Source organism: Alexandromys fortis, unplaced genomic scaffold, assembly GCF_014885135.2.
Source record: "Alexandromys fortis isolate MF-2015 unplaced genomic scaffold, M_Fortis_MF-2015_v1.1 scaffold_7, whole genome shotgun sequence".
NCBI lineage: Eukaryota > Metazoa > Chordata > Mammalia > Rodentia > Cricetidae > Alexandromys > Alexandromys fortis.
The window spans coordinates 8,837,275-8,860,235 of record NW_026067920.1 but is presented as its reverse complement, the minus strand read 5'-3'; the positions used below and the strand labels follow the sequence as shown (position 1 = coordinate 8,860,235).

Below are 22,961 nucleotides of genomic sequence, written 5' to 3'. Positions count from 1 at the left end.
TAACTTCCCCTTTCTAAATTTTTTTTTTTTTTTTTTTTTTTTTTTTTTTTGAGACAGGGTCTCACTAGGTACTCACTGCATTCATCTGGTTGGCCTTAAACTCACAGAGATGGCCTGCTTCTGCCTCTCGAGTCGTGGGACTAAAGGTGTGCACCACCACACTTGTCCTAAGCTACTGGCTCCCTGCAAGCTAAGCACCCCAGCCCTCCTCTCTGAGAGACAGTTTTGCCACTTTGAATACCTAACTCCACCGTCTCCAAACTTGCTGCTGAGGAGGGTGGAAATGGCTGCATTGCATTCCTTCCGTGTGACAAGAATTTCTCTTGTGTTGTCCACAATGTCCTTTGATGTTGGCTTTTGACATTTGTATTACCATGTGCTTTGGGCTAGATTTGCTTGAATTTGTTCTATTAGACCTTGCCTGAGTTCCTTTAATGTTTATATTTATGTCTTTCATCAATCTGGGGGATGTTTGACTACTATTTCTTCAAATAATCTGTTTCTTTCATTTTTCCTCTCTTTCTGAAATTCTTACAGTGCATATATGGGTTTACTTGATGTCTCCTGGGACCTGTGTGTATCTTGGCGTGGACTTATGTGTGTGTCAGGGCCTGTTCCTCTGAGTACACAGTTCTGCGTGTACCTCACTCTGTGTCTTGTATGTATGTGTGCGTGCACTCTGGATACTTTTGAGTGAGTTCCTTTCCATGTGCCTCTGAGCACGCATATCTGAGTGTTTATCCGTGTGTACACCGTGTGTGTGCACCTCTAAACATGCTCCTCTGTACACTTCTCGGCTTACCTCAGTAGGTACGTTCACATGAACTGTTCAGCATGCGCCTCTGTACGAACTGGGTGTACACGGTTCCCCTAGACTCAGAGAGTCTCTTCTTTCCCAGGACTCCTACCTGATCGACTACTTCCTCTTTTTGAACCGATACTTTGAAGTGGGGCCTCCAGTGTACTTTGTCACCACCTCGGGCTACAACTTCTCCAGCGAGGCAGGCATGAATGCCATTTGCTCTAGTGCAGGCTGTGACAGCTTCTCCCTAACCCAGAAGATCCAGTATGCCACTGAATTCCCTGAAGAGTAAGTGGCTGGTCTCCCACGGCACCCCGATTTGCCCCTTCTCTTCTTCCTCTCCTGTTTTCTCTTCTTGCGTGCTCTGCCCCTGGAGCTAGCAAGGCCAGAGGAGGCCCAGTGCAGGGCTCAGGAAGGAGTCACCAGGCTCCCTGGCTCCACCTACTTTCCATGTCTGGCTTCAGGTCTTATCTGGCGATCCCTGCATCCTCCTGGGTAGACGACTTCATCGACTGGTTGACTCCATCCACCTGCTGCCGCCTTTACTCCTTTGGTCCTAATAAGGATCAGTTCTGTCCTTCAACCGATAGTGAGTGTGGGGCTGCAGGGGGCTCACTGCCCATTACAGCTTAGGGAAACTGAGGCAAGAGAGGAGAAAGGATTGGTAAGGCTCTCAGTTCCCCCACCACACCCACAGGGTTCGGGCAGGTTAGGCCTGAGGCACCTGCACTTGTGCATCCCTGGGGTCTTATGCCTTTGCTTGTAGACCATGCTGGTTGTGGGCAGTGGGCAGTGGACTGGGAGTGGGGCTGTGGCCCTGTGTGTGAAGGTGCTGTGTTTATAGTGTGAAAGAACCCAATGCTTCACCTAGGGTCCCTCTCCTACCAGCCTGTAGTGACCAATTGAGGGTGGCAGGTGTAAACTCCTCAGCACTGGGGACCTTAGATTGGGGAACAGAGGGGGAGTCACAACAGGAGCTGCTGGGCCCGCTGTGTCACTGCCCAGAGTCCCTCCTCCCTGCAGCTTCCTTCAACTGTTTAAGAAACTGCATGGGCTTCACGCTGGGCCCCGTGAGGCCCACACCAGAACAGTTTGACAAGTACCTGCCCTGGTTCCTGAACGACCCACCCAACATCAGATGTCCCAAAGGGTACGTTCAGAGATTGGCTCCTGCTGGGTTCTGGAGATGGTGGACCCAGAGGGACAGAAGTGTCCAGTCACAGCTTCCCTGGGATACACTGGGCGGGTTGACAGGACCAGGTCTCATCCCCACTAAGCCTCTGCTCTGGCCTCTTCTTTGCAGGGGTCTAGCAGCGTATAGAACCTCCGTGAATATGAGCTCAGATGGCCAGGTTATAGGTAAGTATGGCCTACTTTGGGGAGGAGGTCTCAAGTCAGCTAGTTGCTTTAGAGTCCCCCAAGAGTGCCTGTGTGTCTGATATGTGTATGTGTGCATGCGCGTGTGAAGGTGTATGTGCACGCACGTGTGTGTGATTGTCCTGGGCTTGTCAGCAAGGAACCTACTTCCCAACTCCATGAGCTAGGACTTCAGTCATTCTTTCACCCCCAGTCCATGGCCACTGTGAATTATGGTAGCCTTTCTAAGAGCTTCTGTCATACTTGGGAGCCGCCCATCTCAACAGTCACCCGTGTGTGTGTGTGTGTGTGTGTGTGTGTGTGTGTGTGTGTGTGTGTGTGTGAGATATGGCGATGTCAGCAGCAGCTGACTAAATGAGGTAGGATGCCACTGTGTAGGGGAAGCCCGAGAGCCATCAACAGCAACAAGGGGGGTGAAGTCAGACTGGTGGGGAGAAGGATCCAGTGTGTTATCAGCATAGCACAGCAGGTAGGAGAACCAGATAGCCATCTGCATGGAGGGAGGTACACTTGGTGAGATCTGTGTTGACTACCCTGGTGGCGCTGGCACGGAGATGGGGGAGCATCAAATGAGTTCATTTTGTACTAACTACAGCTGTAGCACACTTACTCCACCCTCTCAGCTAACTCTCCTATGAAGTTCCCATCTTCCAAGAAGGCAGCCCACCTTACCCCAGTCCTCATCTCAAGGCATGCAGACCCCATGTAGTCAAAAGGGAGTGGGGTGTCAAGGACAGAGGGGTGGGTTGTTTCTTGGAGGGAACCCTGGTCCATATAACTCAGGGTAGGTCTGCATCCATCATGGACCTTAATACCCTACAGCAGCGCTTTTCCAAGTGAGAGCCCCGTCCCCCACCACATATCAGTATCAGCATCATCAGGAAAACGTTAGATGTGCCCAAGCCTTGCCTGAGACTTGCTAGACCATATCTCTGGATGGGGATGACCATGCCTCTAGCTGTGAACCACTTGCAGGTGCTCCTCACGTTTGACATCAGGTTCTACAGGCACCTTGTACATTGTCTGTGTGTCTCGTGGATCTCTGCGAGTTCAAGGCCAGCCTGGTCTACAGAGTGAGTGGCAGGACAGCTAGGGCTACACAGAGAAACACCGTCTTGAAAAGATAAAAATAAAAAAAAGAACACAGCTGGGTGGTGGTGGCATACGCCTTTAATCCCAGCACTTGGGATGCAGAGGCAGACGGATCTCTGTGAGTTCGAGACCAGCCTGGTCTATAAGAGCTAGTGCCAGGACAGGCTCCAAAACCACAGAGAAACCCTGTCTCGAAAAACCAAAAAAACAAAAACAACAACAACAACAAAAAAAACGAAAAAACACAATTGTACTTATTGGCAGGATCCCTAAGTCACGGCTCTAATAACCCAGTCATTTTTGTTTGCCTGTGTTCCTTTCTAGTCTGTTCCTTTAGGAATAGGCAAACTGAAAAATTAATATTTTTTTGAGACAGGTTCTCACATAACCCACATTAGTCTAGAACTTTCTATGTAGTATTGAATTCCTGATCCTCCTGCTCCCCCCCCCCCCCAGGTACTGAGACCATAAGAATGAAGCATCATACTTCAACGAAAACCAGGCTAAGTTTTTTATGTAAAAATCTAGTGCGTGAGCTGGGCAGTGGTGGTGCACGTCTTTAATCCCAGCACTCAGGAGGCAGAGTCCAGACTGGTCTACAAGAGATAGTTCCAGGACAGGCTCCAAAGCTACAGAGAAACCCTGTCTCAAAAAGAAAAAAAAAATCCAGTACATGTTTTGAAAGCACACAAGGAGGATTTGGTTTTGCCAGGGAGATCTCTCAGTTTTGTTTTGATTTTGAGACAGTAACTCGCTCTATAGCCCATGCTGGCCTCAAACTTGCAGTTATTTTCCTACCTTAGCCTGCTGGGTGTGTGATTACAGGCGGTATTCAGGGGTGATTTTTTAAAATATTTATTTATTATGTATACAATATTCTGTCTGTGTGCATGTCTGCAGGCCAGAAGAGGGCACTAGACCTCATTACAGATGGTTGTGAGCCACCATGTGGTTGCAGGAATTGAACTCAGGACCTTTGGAAGAGCAAACAATGCTCTTAACCACTGAGCCATCTCTCCAGCCCCGGGTGATTTTTTTTTAAAGATTTATTTATTTAACATGTACATAGTGTTCTGCCTGCAGGCCAGAAGAGGGCACCAGATCTCATTACAGATGATTGTGAGTCACCATGTAGTTGCTGGGAACTGAACTCAGGACCTCTGGAAGAACAACCAGTGTTTTTAAGCCCTGAGCCATCTCTCCAGGCCCCAGGGGTACTCTTTTAGGTTTCAACTGTCCTTGACAGTTAAATGACTGACTTTGGGTTTCAGAGAATGGCAGGAGGAGCAACTATGTTTGTTTGTTCATTGGGGGTGTGGGGCTAATGCAAAGTGCAAATGTAGGTCTTGGGCCTGAAAGATGGCTCAGAGGTTCAGAGCACTGGCTGCTCTTCCAGAAGACCCAGGTCTGATTCCCAGCACCCATATGGCAGCTCATAACTGCCATTAACTCCAGTTAGAGGGGATCCCATGCCCTCTTCTGGCCTCCACGGGCACCAGGAATTCATGTGGTGCCCAGACATATATGCAGTCAGAACAACTCACACACATTAAAAATAAGTAAGGAAATACAGGTCTGTTGTAGAAAATCGATGAGGAATTTCAGGTGGTGATGGCAGAATCCTGAACCCAGCCCGATTACATGTCTGTGTCACTGTCTCTGGGATGCGAGGATGGGTGTGACCTTTGACTTTCCTCTCCTGCCGTGGTCCTTTAGCCTCCCAGTTCATGGCCTACCACAAGCCCCTCAGGAACTCAGAGGATTTCACAGAAGCTCTCCGGACGTCCCGGCTGCTAGCAGCCAATATCACAGCTGAACTGCGGAAAGTGCCTGGCACAGACCCAGACTTCGAGGTCTTCCCCTACACGTGAGAACTGGAGGGCTGGGTCAGGGATGTGGGAGGTAATAGTCACACGAGAGATGTTGGGGGCTGCAGGCTTTTGAGTGATCTCGAGGGATGAGGGCCAGTTTTGTCTCTGGTGACTCCGGGGGTAGCCTGGGACCTGCTCACTTCTTACATGGGCTAGCATCCGACTCAAACCTCTCATGTTTTCCTCCTGAAATGGGATGTCCTTCCCACCTGATGGCTGGCGCTCTGACCACACCCTGCTCTCTGGCAGGGTCTCCAATGTGTTCTACGAGCAGTACCTGACTGTCCTCCCTGAGGGGATTTTCACACTGGCTCTCTGCTTTGTACCCACCTTTGTTGTCTGCTACCTCCTGCTGGGTCTGGATGCGCGGTCAGGCATCCTCAACCTGCTCTCCATCATCATGATCCTTGTGGACACCATCGGTCTCATGGCTGTGTGGGGTATCAGCTACAACGCTGTGTCCCTCATCAACCTTGTCACGGTAACCCGCAGGAGGATCTGAGCCCATAAGCCAACCCCCTCCCCCGGCTCTGTGTAGGCTCCAGACACCTGCCTGGCTTGCTTTCTTGTTTCCCTTTCTTCCCTGTCTACTGCCTGGTCAGCTGAAGTTCCCTCTCTGCCTGTAGGCAGTGGGCATGTCTGTGGAGTTTGTGTCCCACATCACCCGGTCCTTTGCTGTCAGCACCAAGGCTACCCGGCTGGAGAGGGCCAAGGATGCTACCGTCTCCATGGGCAGTGCGGTGAGTGGAGAAAGGTGGATCACCCTGTGCTCTGCCGGACCCTTCATGTCCTGCCTGACTTCTGGATGTGGCCCTTCTCCCCCGCCAGGTGTTTGCTGGAGTGGCCATGACTAACTTCCCAGGCATCCTCATCTTGGGCTTTGCTCAGGCCCAGCTTATCCAGATCTTCTTCTTCCGCCTCAACATCGTGATCACCTTGCTGGGCCTGCTGCATGGCCTGGTCTTCCTGCCAGTTGTCCTCAGCTATCTGGGTGAGTACCCATGCCCACCCCTGTCAGGATGCCATCGTTTTGAGTACTGACCCAAATGGTGCCTGCTCCCTTGGAAAACTCATGGAGTCCAGGCCAAGATTGTGAACATAACTTCCTACTTTGGAAGCTTTTGTGTTTCATTGAATATGCTATAAGCGCGTTTCTTTGTTAACTGACTGTGTCTTAAACACTGTTTGTGTGGCCTGTTGCACTTTTCTGTTGGACTTTTAAACCTGACCTTTGTACACACACACACACACACACACACACACACGCTTTTTCGGTGCTCCTGAGGATGGAACCTAGAATATTGCACACGCTAGACAAGTGCTGTACCACGGAGTTACACATAAGTATAGAAATATATTTTACACTGAGAAATGATGTGTGTGGGCATACATAGATAAGTAACTAAGACAAGTATCTTACAAAATAATACTTTCTCTAATACACGAAGGAATCTGATATTTTGGTTCTATCCTATCACTGCTTTGAAAATTCTGGTGTTGATCTACAGGTTTCATTTAATATTAGTGGGTAATAACTCAGAGTTTGAAAACACTGTACTATTGTTTGCTCTGTCACCTGCTTTGTTTTGTATTTTTCTTCACCTGGATAGAAATCACAGGCAGGCAAAGGGAAGTTCTTCAGATGCTGGTCTCTGGCATTTTATTACCCTAGTGTTTGGCAGGAGCAGCAGTGGCAGAAGGCAGGTGGAAGCCACAGCAAGCGACACCCTGGTACTACAGCCCTTGTGTAGGCCTTGGGTGTGTGGACTCTTAGCCCTGTAGCCTCCAGAGTCACCACTCTCAGCCTAGGGTGCTGCCACCTTTGGTCCTGGGGACTCGACTCTGTGGGCAGTCTGTGCGTACACCTTCTCTGCTGCAACTCCTTTTTTTTTTTTTTTTTTTTTTTTTTAGACAGGGTTTCTCTGTGGCTTTGGAGCCTGTCCTGGCACTAGCTCTGTAGACCAGGCTGGTCTCGAACTCACAGAGATCTGCCTGCCTCTGCCTCCCGAGTGCTGGGATTAAAGGCGTGTGCCACCATCGCCCAGCTCTGCTGCAACTCCTTAGAGCCTCGCACTCTGCCCTCGCTTGCCCCCTCTCTCCATCTGTCGTCCTGTGTCCTGCCATGACTGCTCTAAAGCTGCACCGTGGCTTCAAGTAGCCTGTTGCCTCACTGCTGTTTGCGGTGACTGCTCAGCTACTGGAGCCTCCAGTGCCATGCGTTCTACCCATGCTACAAAGTAGGAAAAGATAACCCAAGAGGGCGGGCGCCCAGGAGAGGGCAGGCACCCAGGGGGCCTGATGTTGCAACACCAGGGGGCAGCCCGTAAGACTGCTCAGTAGACTTGGAGCAGCTTGGTGATATAGCAAGAAACGGTGTGTTTCGGTGTAGTGGCATTTCATTTGTATTTTAATAAATAAAGCTTGCCAGAAGATCAGAGAGTAAAACACCCCCAGTGGTCAGCGTTACAGACCAGGCAACGGTAACACACACCTTTAATCCCAGCAGCCACACTAGTTGCAATAGAAACCAGGCAGTGCATGCCTTTAATCCCAGCCCTAGAGAGGATTATAAAATGGGAGGAGACAACTCTCAATCTGTCTCATTCTGAGATTCCTGGAGTAGGATCGCCATTTCAGACTTAGGTTGAGGTAAGAGCCAGTGGCTGGATGTTTTGTTTTTCGGATCTTCTGGTTGAACCCCAATTTCTCTCTCTCTCTGAGTTTTTATTAATCATACTTTATTTTGCCTTTTTTTTTTTTTTTTTTTTTTTTTTTTTGGTTTTTCGAGACAGGGTTTCTCTGTGGTTTTGGATCCTGTCCTGGAACTAGCTCTTGTAGACCAGGCTGGTCTCGAACTCACAGAGATTCGCCTGCCTCTGCCTCCCAAGTGCTGGGATTAAAGGCGTGCACCACCACTGCCTGGCAATCATACTTTATTTTGGTCAGCACAGTTTATGTTTGGAATCACAATCTTGCCTCTTAGCATCAACTCTAATCACTGAGGCTCTGTTTTGGGCCAATTGCAGCCTGCCTTCTTAGCATTAATTACATCACTTGGCTTGTGCTTTGGGCCAATCATAGCCTTGCCTCTTAGCATCAGTTACAACAGTTCTCTGGCAACAACACCAGGGGGCGTGTTCACGTGTTCATCCTCTGGCAGGTGCAGTCAGAAGGGCTGTTTGGCTGAGAGGTCTCAAGGCAGCCAGACTAGCAAGAAAGAATCCCACAGCTGCTGCTTTGGAAGGCAAAGTGCCCAATCCTGCAATATCTTTTTTTTTTTTCTGCAAGGACGTGAACTTCAAAAGGAGTGCTTACAATATAATCTAAAGAATTTATTAAAATAGATAATGATTTTAGATGGTGCTTCTCAGTGCTTAACTCCCATAAATACTCCAGGGAAAAGTATGTCTCCTCATCCGTCTCACTGCCTCCACGTTTATTTAGGTAGCTTGCAACTACTGGTCATTGGATTATTTCTGACTCTACTACTGTGGCCAGCACTGCAGTGACTGACCTTGACACCCAATATCTTCCTAGAGAAAACCTGGGAATGTTGATTATTGATACCAGTTGTGGATGCTTGCCAGTTTATTTTTTTGACATTTGAGTTATTTATAGGCTCTTACTGGCCATCTTTGGGGAGGAGAATGTGTGTTTTGGGGACAGTATGGACCAGTCCTGAGAGTTTCTAGACCGATAGGGGCTGGGGAGTGCCAAGGCCTTTGCAAGCCTATCATCCACATTGCTGTAGCTGTAGCCAGGAATACCCTGAAGCTAGGGCTATGTAGACAGAGTCCCAGAAAGGCAATGATAAGTACAGAGCCCGACTTCTTGGCTGCCCTGTGCCATGGGCTTGTGTTACAGAGTAAGGAACAGTGCTTTTCATGGGAGGGTTGCCTGTGGTGTCGGTACCAGATTGTCCCCAGGAGAAAGGGAGAGAGAGACTGGGTGTCAGGGACCCTCTGAGAGAGCATGCCTGCTGAGGTGGACTGGTGAGGGTGGTGGAAATGCCAGCTGAAACGGCTGTTGTTAGGGTGAGGCAGGAGGTGCAGATGAAGTCGGAGCCCAGCTCCCACGTTCTAGCTTTGCATTCCTAGCTGTGATGCCTGTGCCATCTCTGTGCCATCTGCACGCCTCTCTGACCATAGGTCTATGTTCTTCTTTCTCTTCTGCAGGACCTGATGTTAACCCGGATCTGGTACTGGAGGAAAAACTAGCCACAGAGGCAGCAACGGCCCCAGAGCCTTCTAGTCCCAAGCACCCCAGCCCCGACACAGACTATGTTAACCCTGGCTTTGAAGACTCTACCCCTGGAGCTAGTGCTGCTGGCAGCTCTTCGCCCAAAAGTGGCCAGAAGTTTTAATGGAGTAGGAGGTCATCCAGGCTCTGTGTCTTCCCTCTGGGTGTCCTCAAGGCCTGAGGGAGGTTGTTCTAGAAAAATGGCTGGCATTCTGACCATGAGGCAGCCGTCAGCAACTGGCCGTGGCCCCTTGCTCTCATACCAGGTTCCCGGGGCTTTGGTCAGTGTGAGATCACCTCCTCCTTCTGGCCCAGGGTCCTGGGGCTGCTGAGGATATGTCTGTCTCAGGCTCAGTCAGGGTAGATATTTCTCACCCAGTTTTTCCCTCCCTTATCAAAACTATCTCTAGGGGCTGGAGAGAAGGCTCAATGGTTAAGGAGCTCTTGCTGCTCTTACAGAGGACCTAGGTTCAGTTCCCATCACCCACACAGTGGCTCACAACCATCTACAACCCAGTTCCAGGGGATTTGACACCTTCTTTTGACTTCACAGGCACCAGGCATGCACGTGGTGCACATGTGTATGGGCAGACAGAACACTCGTACACACAAAACAAACAAATAAATCCAAAAAAGATTTAAAAGACATCTCCAGGGCCAGTGAGACGGCTCAGTGAGTCAAGGTGATTACCATGAAGCTTGATGACCTACGCTGGACCCCTGGAACTCACATGCTGGAAAGAGAGACCCCACCCTCTCAAGTGCTCCTCTGAATGGCACGCAGTGGCACCCCACCCCCACAGGATAAATAAAATATAACTCAAAATTTAAAAATCCCCACTCTAGGATGGGGTTGTAGATTAGTAGTAGTGGCAGCGTACTAGTCGGGCGTACACGAGCCCAGTGCTCAGCACTGCAGAGTGGGTGAGAGGGAGCTCAGACCTCGTCCCTAGCATGCCACCACTTCCAGTAACGGCAAGTGCCTTTGTTTACCGGCACCCCCGTGGACATTAGAAGACAAATCTCCAGTCCATGACAGCAAATAGTTTTTTTTTTGTCGTTGTTTTTCGAGACAGGGTTTCTCAGCAGCTATGGAGCCAGTCCTGAGAGCAGATCCTTTAACACTCACATCCTGAGAACAGGGAGTAGCCCCACCTTGGGCTGTGACACTGTAGGACAGCAGGAAAGGCAGCGGGCACCCATGGTTCTTTCTGGCCTGAGGAGGAGGGTTTCACAGCACCCTGTAGTGGCTGACCTCATGTGGGCTATGACATGCATTTTGGTCTCTAGTTTCAGCCTGTGTGTCTGTCTGAAGGCTGAGAACTTGAGGGGTGGGGGAGTTTTCCGGCCTGCAGCAACAGGCCCATTGGCTTCAAGCTGCCCAACCTGATCCAGGCACATTGGTTTTGGCAGAGACAGAGAATACACTTTGTTCTGGCCTGGAGAGAAGGCTCAGTGGTTAAGAAGACTGGCTGTTCTTCTAGAGGTCCTGAGTTCAATTCCCAACAACCACATGTTGGCTCAAAACCATCTATAGTATGATCTGATGCCCTCTTCTGGCTTAAAGCCATACATGCAATAGAGCACTCATATACATAAAAAAAAATAAATCTTGTTCTTTGTGAAGCACAGACTGCTTAATAAATATTTGTTGAACAGAAATGGTGTTTTCATCACATGTCCTGCTCTGGCTGCCTCTGGGTTAGGGGTGACTTCTGCACATGACACAGTGATATATGTACCGGGGAGTGGTTTATAGAAATATTATGTTTTGTTCTATTTTTCCTCTCTATTTTTCAAGAAAACAGCCTTGTAACATGTTCACTTGCCTTATGAGAGCCTGTGATGGGTGGGAGTACTGTCCTTCACTGGGAGGCGTAGGGTTATGACATGGGGCTTTCCCTCCTCTATTTATTTATTTATTTATTTATTTATTTATTTATTTATTTATTGGTTTTTCGAGACAGGGTTTCTCTGTAGCTTTGGTGCCTGTCCCGGAACTAACTCTTGTAGACCAGGCTGGCCTCGAACTCCCAGAGATCCACCTGCCTTTACCTCCCGAGTGCTGGGATTAAAGGCGTGCGCTACCACCGCCCGGCGCTTTCCCTCCTGTAAAAGGTCTGGCGCGCTGCTTCCTTCTCACTGTTCTCCAGCCTTCAGAGCCTTTGCAGAGCCGGGAGTGGGCGGTAAGTGGTCTGCTTTGCGGGATCCTTGTGGGTTTTCTGGTTGTCTCCTTTCCTAGTTCTGGGTTTACAGGTGTGGGTCACAACACAGTTTCTGCAGCGCAGGGCCTCCTGCACAATGGTCACACACTCTACCAATTTAGCTACACTGAATGAAAAAAAGAAACAAAAGGGACATGACTAGTCCTAGGTATGGTGGAGGAGAAGGTTTATTTTAGATATAAGAGAGGATAGCCAGAAGTAGAGGCATCTGGGAGAGTCCAGAGTGGATGTAGTCGGATTTTTTTCTGAGCTACAAGCTCACAAATAATGACGGACACTTATTAATTATGAAACTCGACCTTAGCTTAGGCTTGTCCCACTAGCTCTTTTTTTTTTTTGGGGGGGGTTTTCGAGACAGGGTTTCTCTGTGGTTTTGGAACTTGTCCTGGAACTAGCTCTGTAGACCAGGCTGGTCTTGAACTCACAGAGATCCACCTGCCTCTGCCTCCCGAGTGCTGGGATTAAAGGCGTGTGCCACCATCGCCCAGCTCCCCACTAGCTCTTATAACTTAAATTAACTTGCTTTTATTAATCTACCTTTCACCAGGTGGCTTTTTACTTTTCTTTCATTCTGCATATCTGACCCCCCTCCATGTCTGTTGACATCTCCCCTGCGCCTCAATTACCTTCTTTTACTTCCTGTTTCTGCCTGGAAGTCTGGCCTATACTTCCTGTCTAGCTCTGGGCTGCTCAGCTCTTTGTTAAACCAATCATAGCAATGTATCTTCACACAGTCTACAAATATCCCACAAGTGGACATTACTGGCCGACTGAACAGGACCAAGTGAGGAGAGGGGAGAGAGGAAGAGAAGACTAACCTGGAGTCAAGAGGTCAAAGGGGGCAACTGAGATGGCAGAGTTATTACGGATTCAGAGAAGCGGGGGAAGGGAAAGCCCAGCCGGTTAGGGTAGGGCAGGGTATGGCAGACAGGTGGACCCTGTAACAGGTAGGGACTGAGCGAGACTGGTGGCCGGACAAGTCTGCTTTGATATGTTAATAGGCACTTGAGCCGTTTGTTTGGGGTTTGAGACCTAACATATATCCCTAGTCTTTTATTTATTTGATTGAGACAGGGTTTTACTTTGTAGCCAGGTTGGCCTATAATTTGGAGGCATGAGCCAGCTTTATACTGGTTTATACTACTTTGACAAGCACTTACTGAGAATGACATGTGTGTACATGCACATACACATACTATACATGCAGATACAGCCATACACTTTATAATGCTGTATCTCTTTTTCCTTCTTTGAGCTTTTCACACTTCTCCTTTCAAAGTCACCTTGAATTTCTTCTGGTGCAACTTTCTGTGTCTCATTCATCGCTCTGTTATTAATATGAATTTTACACAACCCTATAATGTTCTTTCCTTTTCTCTGGCTCACAAACAAAACGTGGTTGCCCTGCCTTTAAGAAGGCCCTCTAACTGGGCACACCTTTAATCCCAGCACTTGGGAGGCAGAGGCAGGCGGATCTCTGAATTCGAGGCTAGCTTGGTCTACAAGAGCAGCGAGTTCCAGGATAGGCTCAAAAAAGAAGCCCTCTAGCTACCTAAGGTAGCTAGAAAGGCTCCCAGACCACGTGACAACATCTCCTGCGAACACGTCATGTTGCCGTCAGCCAATACTTCCGCCCTCTTCAAATATGGCTGGTACGCGCTCTCCGCACCGCAACTATGGCCGTTTTTACTTGTAGAAACCATATTGGATTACATACCAGTCTCCTTTAGGCAGATCGCGGTGGAGGACATCCAGCAGGAGAGCAAGGAGGACAGTCGCTTATCGCCAGTAGTAACAAGCGCGGACCGGAAGTTCCGCGTCTTCGTTGTCCGGGGGAGCCGTTAGGCACGCACGCCGGAAGTAGCCAATCGGCCGGTGTGAGGCGGTGCCCACTGAGTTCGCGTCCCTCGGGCAGCGGAGCCATGGAGCCCGGGGCTGCTGAGCTTTATGATCAGGCCCTGCTGGGCATCCTGCAGCACGTGGGCAATGTCCAGGACTTTCTGCGCGTGCTCTTCGGCTTTCTCTACCGCAAGACCGACTTCTACCGCCTGCTGCGCCACCCTTCGGACCGCATGGGCTTCCCTCCAGGGGCCGCGCAGGCCCTGGTGTTGCAGGTGAGGTGGGGAACGACGGGCCACTGGGGTCCAGCACGACTTTATTCCACTTCTACGTCCCGGCGCCAGACCTGCTCCAGGCTCGCGTCCTACGCCCCTGACCAGCGCCACTCCTCATCCCAACCCTTCAGATTTTGCGGTTCTCCCTGGGCTACCAAAGGTGATTTTGTGTAAATTGCCAGGCGTTATCTGAGGCGCGAAGCCGTTGTCAGGGATGCGTGCCGCTTTGGGAGCCGCCTGGGACTGTGCGGGACATTCTTAGGTGTTGGAAGCTGCCAGCCTGCTTTTGAGGGCGTCCGAGCATCCTGTGGGCATCCTTAGAATGTCGCAGGGGGTTGTGCTAGGCTGTATTCAAACCATGCAGGCGGGTGGGGAAAGACTTTCACAGTGGCAGAAACTTGAATATTTTAGAACTGCCGGGCTCAGGAGGTGACAGGAATGACCGGTACGTTTTGATTGGTGGGTGTGGCCGCTTGCCAATGACCTAACTCGAGTACACTCAAAATAATAATGAAATTTACATTTGGATTTAAATCTGTACGTACCAGGTTAAATTTATTGTTTTTGAAGCGTTACTATTACTGACTGAAGTTGTCTGGACACCTGTTTAAAGTCGTTTTGTTTTGAGACAGGGTTTTGCTCTGTAGCACTTGGTCGGCTTGGAACTTTCCCGATAGACCAGGGTGTCTTTGAACTTACGTTCCTCCTTCCTCTGACTCTCCAGCGCTGGAATTGTTGATATTGTCGAGTGTAGTCATAAACAAACATTTAATGAGTATGTTTAACACCCAGCTGTAATATAGGCTCTGATGATGTGGGTCTTTAAATAATGGTCTGTCTACTCATGACACGGATCAGAAAACAAAGCACAGAAGGCAACAGAGAAAAGTCTGCTGGTTCTGTGTGTGTGTGTGTGTGTGTGTGTAGCTGTTTGGAAGGAAATTTAATAGAGATGGTAGTTATGAAGTTGAGAAAGTTTTGTAGGAAAGGTTAGGTTTTTGGTGAGATTAAAAGTATTGTGGGTGTGTGGTTTGGTACACCTTTATTCTCAACACTCCCGAGGCAGAGGCCGGCAGATTCTGTGAGTCTGAGGTCAACCTGGTCTACAAAGTGAATTCCAGGACAGCCAGGGCTGTTACACTGAGAAACCCTGTCTCAAGAAACCAAAACAACAACAACAAAGTATTGAGGGGAGCATCAGGTTTGCCTGTTAGAATCCGATTCTCTGGCACCTGTAAAGTGCTTCGTGTTTCCTTCTAAGTGTCTGAGTCCAGCCTGTGGGATTATCAGTTCCTCTGTAAGGAAGAAACCAAAGCTTAGGATGTCCTTAGTAACTGTCAACATAGTGGTAGGCGATGGGTGGATGGGAGGTTTTGCTACTGAGGCTCGGTTTCAGAATGGAACCACAGTAACGAGTCCTCATCAGTGGCCCGAGTGCCGTTTGAGTAACTGGAGAGTGAGAGGTACATTACTTTATAATGAAGTCTTGCCACTTGATCTTCAGAGTCCGTCTGAATTCGGTCAGTTCATTAAGCTTAAACCATGGGACAAGAACTTCGCTCAGCTATTGTGTCATAGCTGCAACTCATGGCTTCAATTTTCTGATTCCAAATCTTCCTGCTTTGTCATTTAACCATTCTGTAGTAGGGTGGAAATTTCTGTTTTGGTTGTAGAAAGGTTTGGAGGAGAAAAGAGTATATCCCTGTAGCTGGTGTTTGGCGCTCTGGTGTAGTACATCTTATTTTAACTTTAACACAATTGAGGGGTTGGTTCTTGTTTATCCGATGAGCTGACAAGGGTAATTCATTTATTTACCCTGTAACTTTATAAAACAGCTACCTCTTAAAGATAGATTACAATGTGTTGGCCATTCTCTTGGAGGAAGGGGAAGAATGGATCAAAGATTGCAAGGTTCCAAATCTGGTGACTCACAGTGACATTCCTTAACTGTACTGTCACTTGGATTTGGGGGTGGGGGTTAGGGTGTTTTTTTTTTTTTTTTTTGACAAATTGAATTTGAGATTGCAGACAAGTTCTGACCTATAAGCTGTTGCAATTGAGGAACTGGATCTTGGAGGGACTGGTGAGATCTGAAGGAGAGGATAGCTGGGGACAGTCACAGTGAAGGACATTGGGTTTCACTGAAGCCCAGGGAACAGTCTTTTGTTTGTTTGTTTTTGCTAGACAGGGTTGTCTGTGTAGTCCTGTTGTCCCTTAGACAAGGCTGGCCTTGATCAGGGAGATCCACCTGTGTCTGCACACCAAACGCTGGGACTACAGGTTTTAAGAGGTTTTTGTTTGTCCTCACCCCCTTTGTCCACCCCTAGGTCATTCTCGCCCATTAGGCTTGAGAGGCTTTTTTCTTTTCAGTTTCTACTTTCAGACAAGTGTTACTTGTTCACTGGTTTGAGTCCTGGGAAACAGAGACTTCTAAACTGATTGCATTTTTGGAATTTTTTTAAATTTAAATTTTGTTTTATTTTGTGTGTGTGTGTATAATTTTTTTTTTTGTTTTTGTTTTTTTGAGGAAGGGTCTTACCATGTAGCCTTGACTGGCTTGGAATCCACTATATAGACCAGGCTGGCTTCAAATTCACAAAGATCATCCTGCCTTTGCCTCCTGTTTTTGGGATTAAAGGTGTGTGCTGCCGTGCCCTGCCAACCAAGAAACTTTTCTCTCTCTTTCTCTCTCTGTCTCTCTCTCTCTGAAAAGTATGTATTTCCAAAGATCACCTTCATTTAGTGAAAATATATAGGAAAGACTCTCTGAATGAATAATGATCCAGGAGACATGGCTTGAACTTTTGAGCCAACCACACCCCCACCTTTTCAGGACTTTCCAGAAATAAAATGCACAGGGCAGCTCAGCTTTGAACACACAGCTGACTGACACACGGACACACGGACACCAAGCACTCACCAACATCCTACAAAGCGTTCACTCACTGAGTCACTTGCGGATCCAGAAACACTGCTCAGTGTTTACTACTTCTCATTAGAAAGCATGTATTCTTAACCAGGTGTGGCTGCGCACATCTTTAATCCCAGCACTCCTTTAATCCTAGCACTTGAGAGGCAGAAACAGGCAGATCTCTGAATTTGAGGCCAGCCTGGTCTACAGAGTGAGTTCCAGGACAGCCAGAGCTACACAGAGAAACCTTGTCAAACTGTTAAAAAATGTTTTTGAATATTTTTATTGGGCAGGTCATAGTGAGTCTCAAGGATTTATCTATCTATGTATCTATCTATTTATCTATCTATGTATCTATGTATCTATGTATGTATCTATGTATCTATGTATCTATCTATCTATCTATCTATCTATCTATCTATCTATCTATCTATCTATCATCTATCTTTAATTTACAGAAAGTCTTTGGCTTGTAAGGTGGGTTCAGTATTGCTGAGGGAGTGATATTAGATATCAGTTGGATAGAGTGGCATAGACACACACGCATTATGGCATTTCTACTCAACTGTTTGTTTTTGTGTTCCTGATTCAGATCCGAAGATTCCTTCCCATGACTTCCTCTTTCCAAGTGTGATACCAGGGTCTCTGTGAATGCAGGCAGAGAAAGTTTGGCTGTGTTTTTGTGGAACTTGAGAGCTTCCTGCTGATATTTTGAGGCATGGACTGTTATTTATTTATTTATTTTGTCAACTTAATACAAACCAAGCCCTCTAGAAGGAGGTAATTTCAGTCGAGGAAGTCTGCAGGGCATTTTCTTGATTGATGATTCATGTGGGCAGTGCCATGCCTGATCAGGTGGTTCTGGGATGTATAAGGAGGCTGAACAAGTCAGTAGGTGTCATTACTCCAGTCTCTGCTTTGTTCCTGCTTTGATTTCACTGGTGATGGACTGTATCCTCTAAGCCAAATAAACCCTTTTTTTCCCAAGTTGCTTTTTTTTTTTTTTTGTTCTTTTTGTTTTTTTTGTTTCTTGAGACAGGGTTTCTCAGTGTAGCTTTGGAACCTGTCCTGGATATCACTCTGTAGTCCTAGGCTGGCCTCAAACTCACAGAGATCTGCTTGCCTCTGCCTTTCAAGTGGTAGGATTAAAGGCGTGTGCTACCCCTGGATCATGATGTTTTTATCACAGCAATAGAAAAAAAATAGCTGTGAGTAAGGTCACTTTTTTCCTTCTAAGGTCTTTTTGGTTTTAGACAGGGTTTCTCTGTGTAACCTTAGCTGTCCTGAAACTCACTCTGTAGACCATGCTCAAACTCACAGAGATCCACCTTCCTCTGCCTCTTAAATGCTGGGATTAAAGGAGTGCGACACCACCTGACTCCTTAGAAGGTCAGGAATGAAGTTTGTGATAATCTTGTTCTTTTCCATTATGTATTAGAAAATATTAAGAAAAAAAAAGTAGTTTAGTTTGACACGTTAGTCTGTACAGTTGATAACTCCTGGAGTCCAGTGTAAGAATCACTGCTTAGTTGTAGTCTTGGTTAGGAGAATCAGGAAGCTACCTGTATCTTATTCCTCTTAGAACTTGTTGGAAAAGCTTAAGCAAGTCAGTTCACCTCTTGTCCTCTGAGCTCTTTTTTTTTTTTTTTTTTTTTTGGATTTTTTTCGGATTTTTTCGAGACAGGGTTACTCCGTAGATTTTTGGTTCCTGTCCTGGAACTAGCTCTTGTAGACCAGGCTGGCCTCGAACTCACAGAGATCCGCCTGCCTCTGTCCCTGCCGCCTGCCTCTGCCCCCCCCCCCCCCCCAGTGCTGAGATTAAAGGCGTCCTCTGAGCTCTTACTGAAGGTCACAGACACCTGTTCCAGGCTAGGACTTGGTGACGTTAGGGTGAGTGCGCGCTCTGGAGTGGCCTGAGAACTGGGTGGTGCAGATGGACAAGTGGAAGGGGTTCAGCAGGCAGAGTTTGCAAAGGCCTCAGGAAGGATGAAGACTAGCAGGGCTTGGTTTGGAGCAGCCTGTGGTAGCAACCTGTGGTAGCAGTCTGAGGTTATGGGAGAGACTCCTAACTGCTCCATTTTTTGTAGTTAAGGTGAAGACCTGAGGTGTTAGAGTCAAAGTGGTTTTGAGCACAAAGGACTCAGGTACTTGTTGGCATGAGTGCTGGAGAGAAGCTAGTCGAACCTTCAGGTTGCCTGTGGAGTAGAAAGGACTACTCGGGGCTTGTCTGGCGGTGTCTTTTTGTTTTGAGACAGACTCTGACTGTATACCCGTGACTGTGCTGGCACTCACGCTCACTATGTACCACTTACTATTGCACTAGCCTGGATTGACCCTTCTGGGTACTGGGATTAAGGGCATGTGCCACCATGCCTGGCCTTTGTCTCCGCCTCCAGTTTTAATCTTTTAGGGTTTGTTTTGTCTTGTTTTGTTTTTTGTTTTTTAAGACAGGGTTTCTCTGTGTAACAGCTCTGGCTGTCCTGGAACTCACCTTTTTGACCAGATTGGCCTTGAACTCACAGAGAGTCACCTGTCTCTCCCAAGTGCCACCACCACCACCGTGCCTCCTTTCACTTTTAAGTCTGAATTGCTGGTACTTTCATGAATCTACAGTACCAGGGCAGTGTGTTCTTCACATGCTGGGAAGGTTGGTAAAAGTAATGACTGCTAGAGCTGCTTAGCTTTGCATTCTCCGGGTTTGTAAGTACTGTTCACTTTGACTTGCTTTTGATTTTGTCAATTTTGGAATCTTCTTGAGGAAGTGCAGTTCCTACCAGCTTTATTTCTGTGTGATGTGTGTGCCAGTGGGGGCAGGTGAACTGATTGTTGGATTGATGTTTCTTATTTAGGTGTTTAAAACATTTGATCACATGGCCCGCCAGGATGATGAGAAAAGGAAGAAGGAACTTGAAGAGAAAATCAGAAAAAAGGAAGAAGAAGCCAAGGCTGTGGCAGCTGCTACAGTTGAGAAGGAAGCCGTGCCGGTCCCAGTGCAGGAGGAGGAGATTGATGCTACTGCAGATTTGAGTGGGCCTCGGGAAGTAGAGAAGTTGGAGTCCCCAGGTCCACAGGGCCCCGAGCACAAGGTGGCCAATGGCTTGGAGGAGGCAGAAGCTCCAGGAACTGTCAGCAGTGCTGCTGAAGGCCCTAAGGATCCCCCTGTGCTTCCCAGGTAGGAGCGGCTCTTCCGCAGTGTCCTCCTTTCTCTGCATTGGTTACGTTTGCCTAGGATTGGTTTTTGTTTTGTGTGGTTTGTAAAATACCAGTTCTGTTTCAGTGGGGCAGTGGTTAAATAACAGAAATTTGCTTCTTAATAGTTCTGGAGGCTGGAAACCCACGATTAAAGTATTGCCTGGGTTGTTTGTTCTAAGGCCCCTATCTGTGGCTTACAGACAGCCATCTTGTGGTGTCTTCATGTGGTCTTCACGGTCCTCTGTGCTTGCCTGGGTCTAATCTCCTGTTCTCAAGCTGCACCTCAGACATGCTAGTGTGCACATTGCGGTCCATTCACGTGCTTCAAGGACCTTCTTCAGGAACTCATCTGTGAATTCCCTTACCCCAGAGGACTAGTCAGCTAAAGTGTAGTCTTTATCTATTGTGTGTGGGTGGGCATGTGCCACAGGGCATGTGTAGCAGTCAGAGGACAGCTCGGAAGAGTTAGTTCTCTTTTCCATCATGTGGGTTCCAGGGATCGACCTCAAGTTGTCAGACTAAGTGGCAGGCACCTTTACCCCCTAGAAGGTAATTTTAATAGCCTCTGAATCATTCCTAGAAAAAAAATTGATTTGTTTGGAAAATTTCTGGGAAAAGAGCTTCTTCCTGTCAGGGAACTTTGTAAATTAGCACCTGACTTAGGAGAGCTGCAGACATCACATGAGTTTTCCTTTAGAGCCCCTTCTCCGGTGCTGCCGACTCCTTTGTGCCACCCGTCATCGTGCGCAGTGCCATTGCTTCCAGCTCCAGCCTCAACACCACTTCTTTACTCGGTGTCTGTTTAGCACAACAGCCCTTTAGGTGCACATTTAGGTGCATGTTGCCTTCAGTCTTTTAACTGTTCCTCTGTTTGAGACAAATTAATGATCTGTTCATAGTCATGCAGCAATTGAGGGCCAGAGCCTGAATTAGAGCAGTTGTTGCCTACCAAAGCCCCTACTGTCTCTGTGTGGGAGCTGATTCTTTGGTTAGGAGCAGTATTGAACATTCAGCCTAGGGCCCTCACACATGCTAGGCAGATACTGCACTACTGAGGGACATCCTCAGCTCTTGATTCCTATTGTTCTTCTCCCTTCAATAACACTGCTGAATGGAGGATTCCTCCTGACTCCCCAACCCAAGGATTGATGTATACTTGAAGAACAGTCAGTCTAATGTAGGGCTAGGTTTACAATCTGATCCTGCTACTTCTTAAACATGGTATTTTGGGCAAGCAATATAACTTCTCATGATCTGTTGTTATTTTTAATTTCATGCGTATGTGTGTTTTGCCTGCATTTATGCCTGTGTGCCTGTGGATGTCAGTGCCTCTGGAAGCTGGACAAGGGTGTTGGTTGCAATTGGGAATTGCCATATGATTTTGAACTTAGGTCCCCTGAAAGAGCAGCCAATGCTTTTCACTACTGAACCATCTCTAGCTCACTTCTTTAAGAGATTCTTGAAACCTCTCTTGTAGCGCTTTTGAGAATTTTAGATGAGCAGAGAGTCAGGCTGAGTTTGAGTATAAAGCATGTGCCTGCATCAAGTCTCACAGTGTCCTTCTGTCTGCCCAGGAGTTGAGCGCACCTAGCCCTTCCCAGTGAGGAGAGTGGGTACCTCCTTGTGTGTGTTGTGGCGGTGTCTGCTAGCTTTTCTTTTTTCTAGATAAATCTACTTTTTTCTTTTTTGACAAGTCTGCTTCTTTCATCTCCAACTTCTGTTCTTCCTATCCTTGTACTGTCTAACTTGTTTTGGGGGAGTGAGTGTAGTTTTCATTTAGTGAAGCAAAGGAAACAACCTGGAACGCTCATTACTGAGTAGGCGACTAAGATTTGTAAAGATAGTATGGCAAGACAATAGTGTCTAGCTAAATAAGAAGTTAGGGAAACAATTGGATTCATGAAAGGGAAACTGGTCTTGAATATGGAGTTCTGAAAGAAGGGTTGTTATATGAAGATTTAGAGTCTAAAAGTGGAGGAGGAAATCTGATATTTTGTTTTAATTTGAAGAACATTTTTTTTTCAGCTAAAAAATATTTGTTTTTTTCTTTTTCCTATAGTCTAGGCTGACCTCAAGTTCTTCATGTAGTGTACAGACTGGCTTTGAATTCACAATCTTCCTGCCTCAAGTTTCTGAGTGTTGGGATAACCATCATATGCCACCATAAATGGCTCTTAAGAACTTTCTCCCACACTAGGTAGAGATGGCCTCACCATGGTGTGAGAGAGCTGGCCCTGATGGCATGGGCCTAGAAGAGTTGGCTCCACCCTTCCTCGCCTGAGGGGGACAGTCCCAGTGGACAGACCAAATCAGCAACCACCCATACTCACATTATGGGGCTTTGAGTTGTTTGGCCCCAATGTCTAGCTGGAGCATGTGGAAGGACTGGTCCTGTGGAACCATAGTCCAGGATATCTGAGAGTAGTTTCTATGATGGTTCCGTACTGATAGTGGACCAGACGCCAGAGGCCTTGAACCAGACCAACAACTCATTGCAACATTTGCAAGATGCTGGGTGGTGGACCAGACTGGTCTTGATCTCTGGAACTCACAGAGATCTGCCTGCCTCTGCCTCTGCTGGGAATAAAGGTGTGTGCCACCACCTTCCAACTAGGTCCAGTTTATCTTAATACTTGCTCTTTTGGGGGCTTGCCTGCCTGCCTTTCTTCCTTCCTTCCTTCCTTCCTTCCTTCCTTCCTTCCTTCCTTCCTTCCTTCCTTCCTTCCTTCCTTCCTTCCTTCCTTTCTTTCTTTCTTTCTTTCTTTCTTTATTCAGTGTTCTTCCTGCATGTATCCCTGAAGGCCAGAGGAGGGCACCAAATCTCATTACAGATGGTTGTGAGCACATGTGGTTGCTGGGAATTGAACTCAGGACCTCTGGAAGAGCAGGTAAAGCTTTTGACCACTGAGCCGTCTCTCCAGCCCCCTGGGGCTATTTTCTCAATGCTGAAGAGTCCAGGTATTCAGAAAAGTCTTCTCAGCTGGGCACCTTTAATCCCAGCACTTGGAGGCAGAGGCAGGTGGATCTTTGTGAGTTCGAGGCCAACCTGGTCTACAAGAGCTAGTTCCAGGACAAGCACCAAAGCTACAGAGAAACCCTCTCTCAAAATATCAAAAAAAAAAAAAAAAAAAAAAGAAA

At 47.6% G+C, this 22,961-nt stretch overlaps 2 protein-coding genes across 3 annotated transcripts in view; both read left to right on the top strand.

Annotated features, from left to right (window-relative positions):
- The window catches only part of Npc1l1 (NPC1 like intracellular cholesterol transporter 1), a 23,789-nt gene extending 12,753 nt beyond the window's left edge, over positions 1-11,036 (top strand). The window contains exons 11-19 of the mRNA XM_050141214.1: positions 900-1,090; positions 1,267-1,391; positions 1,826-1,952; positions 2,106-2,161; positions 4,988-5,138; positions 5,392-5,623; positions 5,769-5,882; positions 5,971-6,133; positions 9,318-11,036. Coding sequence (XP_049997171.1) covers positions 900-1,090; positions 1,267-1,391; positions 1,826-1,952; positions 2,106-2,161; positions 4,988-5,138; positions 5,392-5,623; positions 5,769-5,882; positions 5,971-6,133; positions 9,318-9,505 — 1,347 coding nt within the window. The 3' untranslated portion in view covers positions 9,506-11,036. The remainder of the gene's footprint in view (positions 1-899; positions 1,091-1,266; positions 1,392-1,825; positions 1,953-2,105; positions 2,162-4,987; positions 5,139-5,391; positions 5,624-5,768; positions 5,883-5,970; positions 6,134-9,317) is intronic.
- Positions 11,037-13,265: 2,229 nt separating this feature from the next.
- The window catches only part of Nudcd3 (NudC domain containing 3), a 95,257-nt gene continuing 85,561 nt past the window's right edge, over positions 13,266-22,961 (top strand). The window contains exons 1-2 of one of the 2 annotated variants that reach the window (XM_050140927.1): positions 13,266-13,720; positions 19,481-19,803. In XM_050140927.1, coding sequence (XP_049996884.1) covers positions 13,529-13,720; positions 19,481-19,803 — 515 coding nt within the window. In that variant the 5' untranslated portion in view covers positions 13,266-13,528. The remainder of the gene's footprint in view (positions 13,721-19,480; positions 19,804-22,961) is intronic. The other variant, XM_050140926.1, reaches the window with a different exon arrangement.